Here is a 15,873-nt window from a genome sequence, read left to right on the forward strand (position 1 = left end):
GGGACCCAACGCAACAGGGTGCGGCGCGGGACAACTCTTGATGGGCGAGTGCGGGTGCGGGCGGGAAGAGACTTGTGTGTGTGCGGGATGTGGGAGAATAATATGATTCGTGGGACTCCCGCAAAATAGAAATTATCTAAACTACAACGAACGGCTCATTGGACTACAGCGTTTGTTTTCCGGGTTTTGTGATATCACAAAGCGGCCCATTAGAATATCATTAAAATAATTCCCTGTTAAAAATAACAGTGGTTTGAATCATGTTGTGAATGAGTGGTTAGCCTAAATAACAAATATTTTATCGGGAGCATTTATGCTGGGATGTTGTGGATCATAGATGTTACAGAACCATTTAATGTAAATTTCTTTGATGTGCTGAAAAAAAATCGATATAGATTACTTTTATGTGGGATTTTGCGGGCAGGAGCGAGACAAAAGATGAATGTCGCGGGCAGGAGCGGGACCCGCGCAGGTCTCTACTTCACACCTCAAAGAGCTTTTTAAGCTCGACAACAAACACCACCGCAGCAACACCAACAGAAATTCCATTACCTGCCTGTTTCTATTCTAACCCAACTAATCCGATTTCATCAAAACAAAGCAGAAAAAAATACATCTTACTGAAAAAGGTCTTCAGTAAAACATAATCAGCATACGAGGCCCCAAACTCAGCACCCGAACCTTTACATCCCGATAGCAGTGGTTGATCATGCGCAGGTGGACATTCACCCGGGTGGTGATGCGGATTAGGCACTTCACCATGTTTATCTCCAAAAAGTGAACGTCTGCAGCTGCCGAACTTCTTCAGAGAGCATGTGAACAAGTATAAACCCTGTTACCGGTGCCCTACGTCCACCGTGGGCTGCTGGGTAAAAGCTTGGCTATGCTGGTAAACGGCAGAATAGGCACCCAAGACAGTGGTGGCAAATCCTACCCCACCCAGGCCTCTCACCTCCTTCCCTCCTCCAACAGCCAGTGACTTAAATGGCGAGAAAGGTCCTGTCTATTTTCAGATGAGGGTATTAATACTCCATGAAGACTCACAGTCAGCACGTAGGATAGTTGACTTATCCTCCCCAGCTCTCTGAGCTGATCGCACAACAGACAAGAGCTCCTCACAACATCTTACAATGGTCTTTTCTGTGTTGAATCACAGTTTCATAGAGGATATAGTGACCAGAGACTTAACTACACTGTCTATGTATAGTGTACTCATGTTAAGAGTGGGCAGTGCTCTGTTGTGATGCTAGTCTACTGTAACAGTCGGGCTCATTAGATGAGACCCAGAATGAAGGGGTGGGCAGACACTGGTAAGCCTGGGATGGGTGGGTCAAGATGGCACAGCTGGTGACACATCGAAGTGTTAGTACTGACTGTTAACAGCTGGCACAGAAATAGAGTGGTGTGACTGACAGGAGCACCTGCATCTCCACTCCTCTAAGTGACGGCCGGTTCAGCCTCATATTACAGCATTCGGTCAACTTGTCAACTTTGGTGAGGGCATGTGTGCGTAAAAAAAAAAAAAAGATATATATATACGTACATGCATAATAAAAAATATCTAAAGCTACAAAAACATGCTAAAATATTCCCTACAATAACTTTCATTAGAGTGTTATCCTAAAGTTTTCATGACGTCTTCAGTGCCTTTATATTGTCTTAATGGCATAAATTGCCCTCTTTTTAAAAATTATAAGTAGCTATATTACAAGTTGGCCATTTTCTACAGCATTTTGATGATATTACAAACCATTGAGTGCTTTGACATGTAGTGCTCTGTCTGTGGTTTCAGAGTTTCAGCGTAGAGCTGAACTCAGGTTAATGGGTTGAACTGGACTCTCACCTTCCATGATGGATATGTGTACGGCTCTCCGGCGGGTCCGCGGGACACTGCTCAGCCGCGGCCCATGCGTGATGGATGGACAGCTTCTGCTAGGCACCAAGCCAGCCCTGTGACCACATACACACTCAGTACTGTATCAACACACCCATTTATCATTACAGTACGTCCTATAACTACAGACATCAGTCAGTCTTACTGGACATGCACGCATGCATACAAAAAAGATGCCACCAAAAGAATGTGACCCACTGTAAACAATTATACAGTTAATAAAATTGCAGTGTGAGCAATTATACAGTTAACTGATGGGCACTCATGCATACCTGTGTATTTCTGGAGGTTCCCGTTTAATTTTTGCACTCTGTTCCATTACCTCTTTGGCTACTCTTCCACTGAAATGAAACAAAAACAACTGGCGTGTCCAGTTCCCCTTGCTAGAGTGACATATTTTGGCATAATTTCCCTTATCAAACTAAATACCCATAAATATGCAACTGAAAATATGCATAAAGACCTCTTTAAGTGGACCAAAACAACCCTTGTTCTTTATTTATACTGTAACCAAAAACTAAAATTTATATATTATATTATATTATATTATATTCAATGGAAAAATAGTTTCCATTGTTATACAGATGATACTCAACTATATACATCAACAAGACCAGATGAAACTTCTAAATTATCTATGCTAACAGTGTTAAAATTTAAAAGATTGGATGACCAATAATTTTCTCCTATTAAATTTGAATAAGACAGAGATATTACTTATTGGACCAAAAAAACAGTACACAGAATCTCTTGGATTATAATTTGCATCTAGACGGATGTACTGTTACTTCTTCCATAGTAATCATATCAACTTGTCTTTTCAAAATCACATTTCACATGTTACAAAAACAGCATTCTTCCATTTTAGAAACATTGCCAAGCTACGAAACATGTTACCTGTTTCTGATGCAGAAAAGCTAGTTCATGCATTCATGACCTCTAGACTGGACTATTGTAATGCACTGCTAGGTGGTTGTCCTGCATCTTCAATAAACAAGCTACAGGTAGTCCAAAATGCAGCGGCTAGAGTCCTTACCAGGTCAAGAAAATATGATCATATTAACCCAATTTTACAGTCTCTGCACTGGCTACCTATTAAGTTCTGCATTTGGCTCCCAAAATCTGGAATAGCCTTCCTGATAACGTTCGGGGTTCAGACACACTCTCTCTGTTTAAATCTAGATTAAAGAAACATCTCATTAGCCAAGCATTCACATAATGTATCTCATAACCTTGTACTTCAGTTATATCTGATCAAATGCACATTATCATTCTTTGCTTGGTTTGAACACATTATCGTGTTTTACTTGGTTTGAACAGCAGCTGTGCTAATATATCTCTATTTGCTTCTCCGTTTCTGCCACGGGATGGGCATCCTGAGGTAACAAGGAATTACACAAGCTTCAGTCTGGATCCAGCCCTTACAAAGATCTAAGATGACCGAACACCTGAAGAGATGATGCCAACCCCTCCGAGGACCTCAGATGACGACAACCCTGAACCAACATACAAAACTACCAAATTTTGCCATAAGTTTGATCGCGACATATAATCATTGCTGTTAATAGTGTTTGTTTGAATACATGTCATTAACTATCTGCATGATTTTTTACTGTGCATTTCTGCCATATGGACATCACCTTGACATAGTCACCACTGATAAGCTACTGTATATTGTAGAAATTTGTATCATGCATTGTATGAATTTATATCATGAAAAGCGCTGTAAAAAAGTAGTATCTAAAATATATGTAAAATTCTCTTTGCATTTATACTGTAACCAAAAACTATTATATTATATTATATCAAAAATATCTAAAACAAATATCTAAAATTCTCTTTGCATTTGTACTGTAACCAAAAACTATTTTATTATATTATATTATATCAGAAATATCTAAAATATATCTAAAGCAAATATCAAAAATTCTCTTTGCATTTATACTGTAACCAAAAACTACATTTATATATATTATATTATATTATACCACAAATAGTTGCACAACCATGCTAAAATATTCACTAACTGGAAATACGTTACAGGTCACTCATTCCAGTAGTAGGCAGATGAGCAAAACGACCTGCAACTGTGAAAAAAAGTACCTGCATACTGTCTATATACGGCTGGTGGTGGGTGTTATTTTCAGACCCTGGTTGAGGCTGACCAGATTCATCTAAAAACCAACCAAAAGAAAACAGCTCAGCCATTGAGGATAAAACAGCCACGTTTCCAGTCACGTTCAAACCGCTGGCATTTTGGTGGGAATTGTGATCCCTGTGACTGTGAGAGATGGTGACCGCTGCTACTAGAGTCCATGAAGCTCAGGAATTAGATTAACCTTACTGAGTCCCCTCTCTTAACTCAATCTCTGCCTCTCAGGCTGTGGCTGAACTACTTCTCTTTAAACAAAAACTCTCAATGGAGTCCTTCAATGCCTTAAAATCCTGCCTGTCTCCTTACATAGGAGTGAGAAAATAACTGTTATCAATTTCCTAATGAGGTGTTTGAGCCTGAGAGCCCACTATAATAATTGACCGTGCTGTTTGTTTAATTGCCCCGATGGCTCCATTCATCAATTACAATTACAGTTACAATTGCCGTTATTAAGTAAACGTCTGTGTTTAAAAGGTGGCCTGTGTGAACAGCTCCATCCGCAGCAGGTTGTGGTGCATTGGCTCCAAAGCAAGTCACCTCTATGTGACCGTGATGAGGACAGCTGGCTGTTTTTGAAGCAGGGACCCCTGAGGCTGTGGCGGTCCATCGGCAGTGACCCGTGCTGTGTCTGTCTGTCTGTCGAGCCTGAGAACTATAATAATTGACCGTGCTGTTTGTTTAATTGCCCCGATGGCTCCATTCAACAATTACAATTACAGTTACAATTGCCGTTATTAAGTAAACGTCTGTGTTTAATAGGTGGCCTGTGTGAACAGCTCCATCCGCAGCAGGTTGTGGTGCATTGGCTCCAAAGCAAGTCACCTCTATGTGACCGTGATGAGGACAGCTGGCTGTTTTTGAAGCAGGGACCCCTGAGGCTGTGGCGGTCCATCGGCAGTGACCCGTGCTGTGTCTGTCTGTCTGTCCACACTTACCTGAAACGAAAACGACTCCCCTTGAAGAACAGGTTACTGCTGGACACCATACGAACCTGGCTCGACTTCTCCAACCTGACGAGGGGCCGAGAGGAATGATTAATCTCTAAAAATGCACATTTGTGACCCTGGACCACAAAACCAGTCAGAAGGGTAAATTTCTCGAAACTGAGATTTATACATCATCTGAAAGCTGAATAAATAAGCTTTCCATTGATGTATGGTATATTTGTTAGGATAGGACAATATTTGGCCGAGATACAACTATTTGAAAATCTGCAATCTGAGAGTGCAAAAAAATCAAAATACTGAGAAAATCGCCTTTAAAACTGTCCAAATGAAGTTCTTAGCAATGCATATTACTAATCAAAAATTAAGTTTTGATATATTTACAGTAGGAAATTTGCAAAATATATTCGTAGAACATGATCTTTATTTAATATCCTAATGATTTTTGGCATAAAAGAAAAATCTATAATTTTGACCCATACAATGTTTTTTTGGCTATTGCTACAAATATACCCCAGCGACTTAAGACTGCTTTTGTGCCCCAGGCTCACATTTAAGTTAAATCTCGTAAGTAAAACCTAAAATGTTGCTACCGTATTTTTTACGGTATAATTCTGGCAACCACAGCTGCCAGTTTTTTACCGTAAACTTGATGTAATTTTTGTTACAGTGTAACAGAGCTGGTATGCACACACACTAAAGGTGCTTCACATGTAGAGTCCTGCGGCGGGGTACAGCATGAAGGGGGCGATGCTGTGCTGCGCGGGGCTCTCCAGCATGTGTTTGCGGTAATTTTTGGTATAAAATGAAAATCTATAATTTTGGCCCATACAATGTTTTTTTGGCTATTGCTAAAAATATACCCCAGCGACTTGAGACTGGTTTTGTGGTCCAGGGTCACATTTGTGTAAAACAAAAAGTCAAACAAAATAACTAACACAACTCACTATTTCTAAACTACACAGTTTGAATTAAGGATAATTTCTCTTTTAAGCAAAAATATGACATTGCAGTCATCAATTGTTCAAACTTTCTAATATTCTTTAGTTATTTTTTTTTTTTAGATTCATTTTATGAATCTGTATTTACAGTTATATGCAGTGGAGGACGATATGCACAAACAAGTAATCGGGGTTCAAGTACAGATACCATAAAAAACATCACTCCAGTAGAAGTATACATACTCCTTCAACTTTGAGTAAAAATAACAAAAGTACTTGGTTATGAATGTACCCAAGTATTAAAAGTAAAAAGTACTGTACCAATTCAACAGGTTTATTGAAAAGAATCATCACAAATCAGACATTGCTATCGCGTGGTGAAATATCAAAGTATGTTGTTAGGCTTTAAAATGTAGTGAAGTACAAGTTTCCCCAAAATAAAAAAGATACTTGATACAAATACAGATAGAAAAATGTACATAAGTACAGTAACTAAGTAAAAATTTTGTTCACCACTGGTTATATTATGGCAAATCTGCAACTGTAGAAATCTGTGAAAAACGCGTTTCTATAATTGGTGTTCTATGGTCGACTATATTAGCTACTTGTGAAAGAAATCGTCTCAGGTTACTTATGTAACCATGGTTCCCTGAGTAGGGAACGAGACACTGCGTCCTCTAGGGGTCGCTATGGGGAACGCCTCGTCGTGACCCGTGTCTGAAGCATACATTGAAAAAACACCAACTCGTTGGCCGGCGACAGCCATGACGTCATTACCGGTGCAACTATAGTATAAATAGGTGCCGGGAGCTACACATCATTCACTTCTTCGTCTGAAGCTTGCATCCGCAGCATGACCCCTAGAGGACGCAGTTCGAAGTTCCCATGAAAGGGAAGCTGAAAGTTTATTTACAAATGTTAAAATTTAAATAGAATGTAATTGATGTGTGGACTCATGTTTGTGTATATTACCTACAATGCATGACTTCAAATACCAGAATTTCTTCAAATTTCCAATATAAATTTTACAACCTTGTTTTTAACTAAAAATTACATAAATCTGGCATTTGTGCAAAAAAACTGCTTTACATTTATCAATTGTTATGAAAAATCTTATTTTTTAGTTTGCATTCATGAACTTCCAAATTAAGAAATAAAATTACCTAAATGTGATGAACTACTTTTCAATTGTATTAAATTTTTATATATATATATATATATATATATTTGAAGTATTTTAATTATTTTAAGAATTCTTTAAAAAATAAATATATAATCAAAAGTACTTAATATAAGTTTGTTGAACTCCAGGCAAAACAACCGTATATCACATTACAGTTAAATAAAATTACTGCAACATTTTTTATAAGACGGATCTTGTCATATCACCTACTGTACCCCACTGACATGCTAAAAGAATTATTTTATTTCTAAAGCTAGGACATATATTCTAACCTTCCTAGTGACTGAAACCTCAGGCAGAGCTTGAGTGTTCTGACTCAGACGGTCTCTGGTGAACATTTGATTCAGGCTTTTCATCACCAGGTGTGGAATCTCCTTCCCCAAAGACGGCCTTTATGTGAATCATGAAACCCACTTTTTAATTATCATCTGCCTTCACCTGCCACAAATTCTCCTTCTCTAGGAGACTTTAACTACAGCTAAAAAAATTTTTTGCCCCAGCACAATGAATTCAGTCAGACTTAAAATACGATGTAGACTCAGTTTTGATAAGGCGCCTTGCCAAATCAGTGATTACACCATTCCCTTCACCTAAATTGAGCTTTCCCACACTTCATGATGAGTGCTGAAACAGACTTTCATTCCAAAGATGTCGCCTCAGTCAGCCAAAATCGTTCATCATAAAACAGAGACAAAAACCAGCGGTGGCTCGCAGTGTTGTGAAACAAACACAGTGTTGTGCGTAACACTGCGGTCTGCCTTGAGCTGTACCGTCACTTTAAAAACTTCCCATGCTGAGGACATGTACAATCAACCGTGACTGAAATGGGCACGGACATCCCTCCAGAGGAGCTAGCAGAACGCATCTCTCATTGCTCACGCAGTAAAGGTCATTCTCAACACGTGGCTGTTCCATTAGATGACCCCCGCGAGGTAAAAACAGTGACGGCATCTAGACGTAGGTGTCCAGACGACACTTGCAGAAGGGTCTTGCATTATTAAAGCCCTATTCGGACAGGACTAGTTTTCCAGTTTGTCATTAGAGAAATGTGTTTCTCACAGACTTACTTTGCGATTTTAATCCTGTCCGAACCTGCCAAGTCTGTGTTTTTCTCACACAACCTCAGTAATAATTCCGGAGTAAATTACCTACTGTTTTTCAAGAGCCAGATCACGTAAACTGTTAAGTCTGGTTACTGTAATATCAACGACAGGTAAGATTACTCACCTTCATTTCTGCACTCATTTACATAATATTTTAATTACATACGGTATGTATCCTTACTCAAATTAAACATGGTTGTTGTAGTTGATGTTATAGTTTATGACTATACGCAATGCATGCATACAGAGCATGTGATCTCTGCTACGCCCAGATGTACAAAACAGACCCTCCCATTTCTGTAATAAACATGGAGATCCGAATCGATACGTGGAATCACGGATGTCAGGTGATAAGATCTGTAACTCAAGCGTCATTTAGAAAATTAGTCCCGTCCGAATAGGGCTTTAGTCAGCTTATTTACCAGTCTTAAATATCATGCTCTGGGGAGATGAAATGACAGTATTCGCAATTAGGAAGAGCCAAAAAGGGATCAATTATTTCTGGAACTTGTTGTTTATTGTGCAGTTGCCCTTTCAGAAGCATCTCACCTGTCTAACCAAACAAATATATGTGTCTCGAAGAAAGGAGGAGTGCAAAAACTCACTTGTAGAAGGCTTGATTTTCAACACCGCATTTCCAAAGGTGCTTGCAGGCGTCTGGAGTTGGTGCGAAGAATGTCAAGATGATCTTTTTGTCCTGTGCATAACAAGAAGTCATTAAAGGTGCACTATTGCAGCACTGTCGTTGAAGGGAATTATTAAAGTTTCACAGACTGTGTCATTATCATAAGACAATCTGGTATATTGTAATTTTCTTCGACTTCACCAATGTTGGGAGTAATTCATGTTCTCACCTCCTTCTGATTTGCATATATATGGAATGTCTTTCCTTCAAACTTCAGCTTGGTCACCTCGTGCCTGTTCAAGTGGAAGAAGAATACATATATTAGGTTATTATAATGTATATCAATTCAGAATGTATATAATGTATATATAATATATAAATGCTATAAAAAATAAATATTATGCGGTTGTATAATTGTAAATTATGTAACTATAATATAATGATTATGAACAGAGAGAGAGATTACATGAATAATACATAAAAAATTATGTGATTTTTAATGTAACATCACTGTCCATGTTGTTCTATCTTTCTATCCATACATACATACATACATACATATACATATATATATATATATTAACACACACACACATACTACTTATAGACGATGCTATTACAGTAAACAATTATCATGCATTATTCATGAAGAATGTTTACAAACTGAATTACATGAGCTCATTATAAATAATTAAAACGAACAAGCCATTTTTTCCAGTGCATCATGAAAAACTCTATAAATATATAGTATTCTGTTTTTGTTGTTTGTTTCTCACAAATAAACACACAGATGAAATAATTGCACTCTTTCTTCACTCTTACTTTAGCTGTGAAGCATACATGCACTACAGCTTGAACCACATATAACGAGACCCTGAGACAAAGGACAGGCAGCACAATGGTTCAGTATTTTATGCATTTCTCTTTTCTTTGTATGGCCAGGCCTCACAGACTTGTTGTGTCCAGATGACTTTAAACATGCCCTCTGGATGGAGAGCTGGTGAAGGATAATTGGACACCTGTCTGCTCTAACGGCTCAGAAAGAGGCAGATGGCCGGGCCCTTTTGGCTGGGAACGTATAATACAATATAATAAAACCAGCTGTGACTTGTATACCCAGAGCCCGTCGCTAGGCGAGAATTACTCATTATTTTCAGCTTCACGATGCATGCATGTATGCATGTCTGTGTTTGCTCAGCCCCGAATACATCAATAGAAGTTCAATCGGGAAAAGAGGCAAGTATTAGTCACTCACCACTTGAGGAAATGGACTCTCTTGTTCCCCTGAAGCACGACAAAACCGAACGGAGTGAAGGCGAGAAAAGCCGGGTTACCAGATACATCCTGTCACGAAGAGCGACAGAGGAGGACCACGTCACCTTCGTTTCTCAACAAGCAGATATTGAGTAGGAAGACTCGATACAGCACAGTACAGCAAGTGATCATAACAACAGAACCTTCATACTTTTGTTTTCAGGGTTACTTTATCTGACGTTCAGCAGCAAAATGGGTAGTCTTGGGCTTTTACTTGAGATTATACTGGCAATAGACGTTTCACAAACTGGAGTCCAAAAAAAAACCCTCACTGAAAGAACTAAGCGATATAGAGGATACTTTTTAGTACATTATTTTAATGGCCTTGATTCAAGCTGCAATTACCCCATTCATTATCCATAAATCTGCAGAATATATACATGGGTCAAAGACGTTAAGATGTCCGCATCAAAAGAAATGTACAAAAGTGATTTTATGTCCATAGAAAGCACATTAAATGCAAGTAAAATGTCTACATTTAAGGTTTCAAAGTTTTTGAAGAATAAAATGTCAAAATTTGGTTTAAATAATGTTCCATTGTCATTCAGTGTAACACTTATAGTTATGTAAAAATTCAAACAACATGATTATTCTGACGTGTACATATTAAAATATATAAAAGAATAAGTGAGCATATTACATTTTATTGGGTTTTAAATAAGTAAAAAATTCTTACTGACAAATGGGCAAAACCTAGGATAGTGGCCAATTTTAAAAATGTAAAATAACAACTAATTAGTATTTGGGTTGAAAGTAATTCGTTTTTTTTTTTATATGTCATAAATTGATTTTTATTGGAAATATGCCTGACAAGATTGTTACACTGAATGACATTTTAGTGGGTGTCTTCTGTAAATCAGGGGAAAATGTATGATATTTATTCTTTGCTCAGAAAAACAAAAATACAATTACATGAAACAGAAAACTTTTTATTTTTTTGTTTGGAAAAACAACAACAATTTAAAGCAGTATTGTTTTTATGCTTAAACCCTTTTCCGTCTTTGACCCACATACAAAGATTTAATGAAATCAACAGCAGCATATATCAGTGGTTTTATACATGACATAATACATAAAACTACTGACTATAAATTCATGAACTAAATTAAGTCTGTGGCTATAAGCATTCATATATATGTTTGATGCTAAAAAAAAGTTGACTTGAAGAACAAGGACAATTTAAAGCAGTATTGTTTTTATGCTTAAACCCTTTTTCGTCTTTGACCCACATACAAAGATTTAATGAAATCAACAACAGCATATATCAGTGGTTTTATACATGACATAATACATAAAACTACTGACTATAAATTCATGAACTAAATTAAGTCTGTGGCTATAAGCATTCATATATATGTTTGATGCTAAAAAAAAATTGTATATACACTGATGGTCAAAAGTTTGCAGTGGTAAGATTTTTGTCATGTTTCTGAAAGAAGTCTCTTATGCTCAATAAGTCTCCATTTATTTGATTACTTATTAAGGCACACACAAAAAAAAACCAATCTTGTGCAATATTATTACATTTTGAAAAAACTATTCTGTTTTAACATACTTTCAAATGTAATTTATTCCTGTGATGGCAAAGCTAAATTTTCAGCAGCCATGACTTCAGTCTTCAAGATTACATCATCTTTCAGAAATCATTCAAATGTGCTGATTTGCCGCTCAAAACACATTTCTTATTTACTATCAGTGTTGAAAACAGTTATGCTGCTTAAAATTTTGTGGAAACTGTGATAAAGAACAACAAAAGAACAGCATTTATTTGAAATAGCAGTCCTTCGTAACAATGTCTTTATTGTGACTTTTAATCATTCAATCTCTCTTAAGGATTAATTTGTGAGTAATGAAGTACATCACCAGGAATTAATTTTTTTTGTTTTTTATGAAGTCATGAAATTGCACTGTCTGGCATGACTTCTAGAGACTTGCAGCATCTGAATGGGAATCTTTTCTGTGTTTCCTGAACATTCTGACATTATGAAAGGGCTCTTGGTTCATAAAAGTTTGAGAAATGTTTACACAATACACAATATCTTTTGGATGCCATCTGTAAATGTGTCAGATAGAGCCATCTAACCTTGCACGGATGAGGATCCACACCATATGTTTCAAGCATTTGTGCTTTCTGCAGGAACTTCAGCTCAGCTGTTTCTGGAGTTTGACCTCTGCAAAGCAACACATTAAAACACCGTCTGTGTCATTCAATGGTGAAACGACCACAGCAACAGCATAGCAGAGTCACCAATTACATTTCAGGACTGATACACTGGTGCCATTGGTATTGGACTGGATCCACATTCTTAGTGGTTTTTGTACTCAACATATCCTGCAAAGTGGAAAATCACTATAACATAAAAGGGAAAAAATGCATCTGTCTAGAAACATAATGCCAATTTGAATGTGAACAAATGCATCTATTTTGGCACTTTACACTTGAATGACTAGTGGCCACTAAACAGAAAGCAAAACCAAACCAACCAGACGGTTCAAGTATCATCACTCCAGGAAACCTCTTACCAATTCATGTTTTATTCAGCACTGCCCATTCAATGTAATGTAACAAGACCGTCTGGTTTGTATTTCAACACAAATCAGAGAAGAAAAGCGACCCCTAAGACTTAAAGAAAGCGGCTGCTTACAGACTCAAGGATTGATTTACCGGGTCATTTTGAAAGATCTAAATAGGCAGCCTCTGCATTTCCAACATAGTTTCCACAATAACACTGTAGGATATCAGACCGAATCAGACAATCTAAGATTTGGTCAAACATGGCTGAAACCTGAGGAGCCCAGAATTCCACAAGAGGCCCAAGACACAGGATGTCGTAAATCAGATCCTGGCCCCAAGCCTGAACCAACTAGCAGCTTTGACGGCTCTCAACACAGAACAGTAACACCACCAGAGGGCAGCAGTAATCATGCTCCTATTTGGTGGATCATCAAGTTTGGTGTGACCGTAGCTTCCTAAATGTCTTATGTTCATGTGCTGTCCATTAAAGAATTGTCAAGAGCTTCTAAAGACAAATTACAACCTTGCAAGTAATTAATAGACTAAATCCAGCACTAAACCCATGATTGTTCGGCAGTTTATCAGCAAGGGCATTCAGTGAGCTAATTGGACTTGCTCATGTAAACATGGAGAGAAAGTGCTGCTTGCTGGTGGCCTACGGCTTTGACAACAGATCTGACCAATAACAATGAGGGCCAAGATTTCACACTAATGTTACAGAATTGAACCTTATTGTAAAGTGTTACTGATTTTGTCCCACAAAACTTCAAATATCAGAACAAAGACAAGAAAAAATGTTAAACTAAATAATTAAATTATTTAAATTAGGACATGTACACTACGAAAATCTGTCACTAACCCTCATCACTCACAACAGTGAAGCACAGAAATGTCCAAGCAGCAGACAGAAGGGAATTCTTAAAGAGACTTTTCCATAATTCCTGAGCCATACGCAAAAAGGAGGGGAAAGGTTACACTTACATTAACTCTGTCTTGTGAATCTCTGCAATCCTTCTTTCCAGCTTCTCTGAGTGCTTGGGGAAGAACTGGAACTTGGAGCTGTAGCCCTCTGGATGCTTTCCTGGGTCATAGTCTCCAATCTCAGCTGCAAAGTAGTCATAAAAATCAATCTTTCATCATGCCACCATTCATAGAGTCCAACCTCAGCAGTAAAGCCGACACATAAATCAATCTTTCATCATTCAACCATGTCACTCAGATGCATTTTAGGGCATGTTAACGTGTTGTCTTAATGAACATCCTCTGTTAATGGAAGTGTTGGGAGCCATCTGTTCTCTTTGCAGGCACGATGTGGGGTTTTGTGGCATTTTCAATATGCCGTTTGCTTCTGCACTTGAAACCCATAAGCATCCCTGAGTCCTGACCATTGCTCTGTGCTCTGAGGTAATGGAACAGTGCATCTTTAATTCAAAAGTGTCGTCCAAAGCATGCCCCTGATCAACCTGTCAAAGAACATTATTGTGCATCCTGCCCTCAGAGACGCTATTTTCCCTTCTCATGTGACTGAATCTCAAACATCTCTGTAGACTAGAACTTGATTTGAGTTCATTCATTTATTTATTCTAGGTTTCAAAATAATGTTGGAACTTCAAGGAAAAAAGTATGCAAATTAAATATATTTTTTTAAAGATTCCAAAAATGTATATTAGAAATAAATTAGATTTATTTAATTAGATAAATTAGATTACAGTAAAAACAGTAATATTGTAAAATACAATAAAACTACTATTACAATTTAAAATAATTATTTTCTAAATCCATTTGTTTTAAATGTAATTTATTCCTGTGCTAACAAAACTGAATTTTCAGCTGCCTTAACTCCAGTCTTTAGTGTCACATGATCCTTCAGAAATTATTCTAATATTCTGATTTGTGGCTCTACAACCATTTCTTATTATTAACAATGTTGAAAACAGTTGGGTTTCTTAATATTTCTGTGGAAACTATGATATATTTCTAGTCACCATTTTGTTGAATAAAATAATCTTACTGACCCCAAACTTTTGAATGGTAGTCATCACGCAGCTTTTGTATTAGGTATTAATTTCTATTTCTATTTCTACTTTACCTTGCAAGATGTAAGCTGCCAACATGGCCGCGTCCGATGTTTTACAGAGGAGACGACCGTGGTACAGATCTCTTTTGATCTGCAGGAAGATGAGATACCTGCAACCAGGATATGGAGTGAGCACATGAAGACAAACATAGCGAGAAAATACCTCATGTATTCCATTATCCTTCACATTTTTGTTTATGTAAATAACATGTTAAACACCACAAATACCCATAAATAAGGTAACCAACTCGACCTCATCTTTACACACAATTGTATCACAGATAACACATCTTGGTCAAACCCTTGCATGTCTCAGATCATTATTACTTTTAATTTATATCTACCTTCTTCCGCACCACCAACCCCTCTGCCAGTTTCGTTTAGACGAAACCTAAGGTCTCCTTCTCAACATTCCGCTCTTCCCACCCCTGCACACTTCGCATCATTAGATGTGAATTGTGCCACAGATATGGTATTTTCTACCCTAACTAGCTGCCTAGACAATATCGGTCCTATTTCCTCCAGACAACACGTGCTACTCCAGGGGCGTAGCCATCATTTCAGAAGTGAGGGGGACAGAAATGTTAAGTGGGGGGGGACACGTCCCCCGCGTAATCTACGCCCCTGTGCTACTCCCTCCAACCCCTGGTTAACTGATGTCCCCGTAAGCATCGGACTAAACTCAGGGCAGCAGAGAGAAAATGGCGCAAATCAAAATATTCAGCTGATCTCAGCAGGTATCAGTCACTGCTATCTTTATTTTCCACCAAAGTCCACGCTGCCAAAACTATCTTCTTCCATAACAAGATCAACAGCGCATCAGACACACGCAAACTCTTCAAAACATTCAATATTCTCCTTTGCCCCCCTCCGCCACCTCTTTAACTGCTGACGATTGGAGTCTGTCCTCGCTGCAGCCTGCAGCACGATGACATAGCTGGACTATATCCACTACGTAGTGGATATTTTACGTGCATGCGCTGTTAGTAGGTCTCGAATAAATTCATATTTTTATTTACATTTTATCATTTTGCAGATGCTTTTATCCACAGCGACTTAGTCTAACGACTTGGTCTAAGTGAAGTCTAACGCAGTACATGTAGCAAGGGTTTTTGACCTACA

General features: G+C 37.9%; 1 protein-coding gene across 1 annotated transcript in view; it reads right to left on the reverse strand.

Annotated features, from left to right (window-relative positions):
* The window catches only part of LOC107715193 (FERM domain-containing protein 5-like), a 115,487-nt gene that overhangs the window by 4,036 nt on the left and 95,578 nt on the right, over positions 1–15,873 (reverse strand). The window contains exons 5-13 of the mRNA XM_016521250.1: positions 14,764–14,861; positions 13,656–13,779; positions 12,243–12,330; positions 10,101–10,189; positions 9,075–9,138; positions 8,826–8,917; positions 4,985–5,059; positions 2,167–2,235; positions 1,844–1,950 (exon numbers count right to left, since the gene is read on the reverse strand). Of these exons, the coding sequence (XP_016376736.1) occupies positions 1,844–1,950; positions 2,167–2,235; positions 4,985–5,059; positions 8,826–8,917; positions 9,075–9,138; positions 10,101–10,189; positions 12,243–12,330; positions 13,656–13,779; positions 14,764–14,861 (806 nt within the window). The remainder of the gene's footprint in view (positions 1–1,843; positions 1,951–2,166; positions 2,236–4,984; positions 5,060–8,825; positions 8,918–9,074; positions 9,139–10,100; positions 10,190–12,242; positions 12,331–13,655; positions 13,780–14,763; positions 14,862–15,873) is intronic.

This window comes from Sinocyclocheilus rhinocerous, unplaced genomic scaffold (assembly GCF_001515625.1).
Source record: "Sinocyclocheilus rhinocerous isolate Xijiao unplaced genomic scaffold, SAMN03320098_v1.1 scaffold659, whole genome shotgun sequence".
NCBI lineage: Eukaryota > Metazoa > Chordata > Actinopteri > Cypriniformes > Cyprinidae > Sinocyclocheilus > Sinocyclocheilus rhinocerous.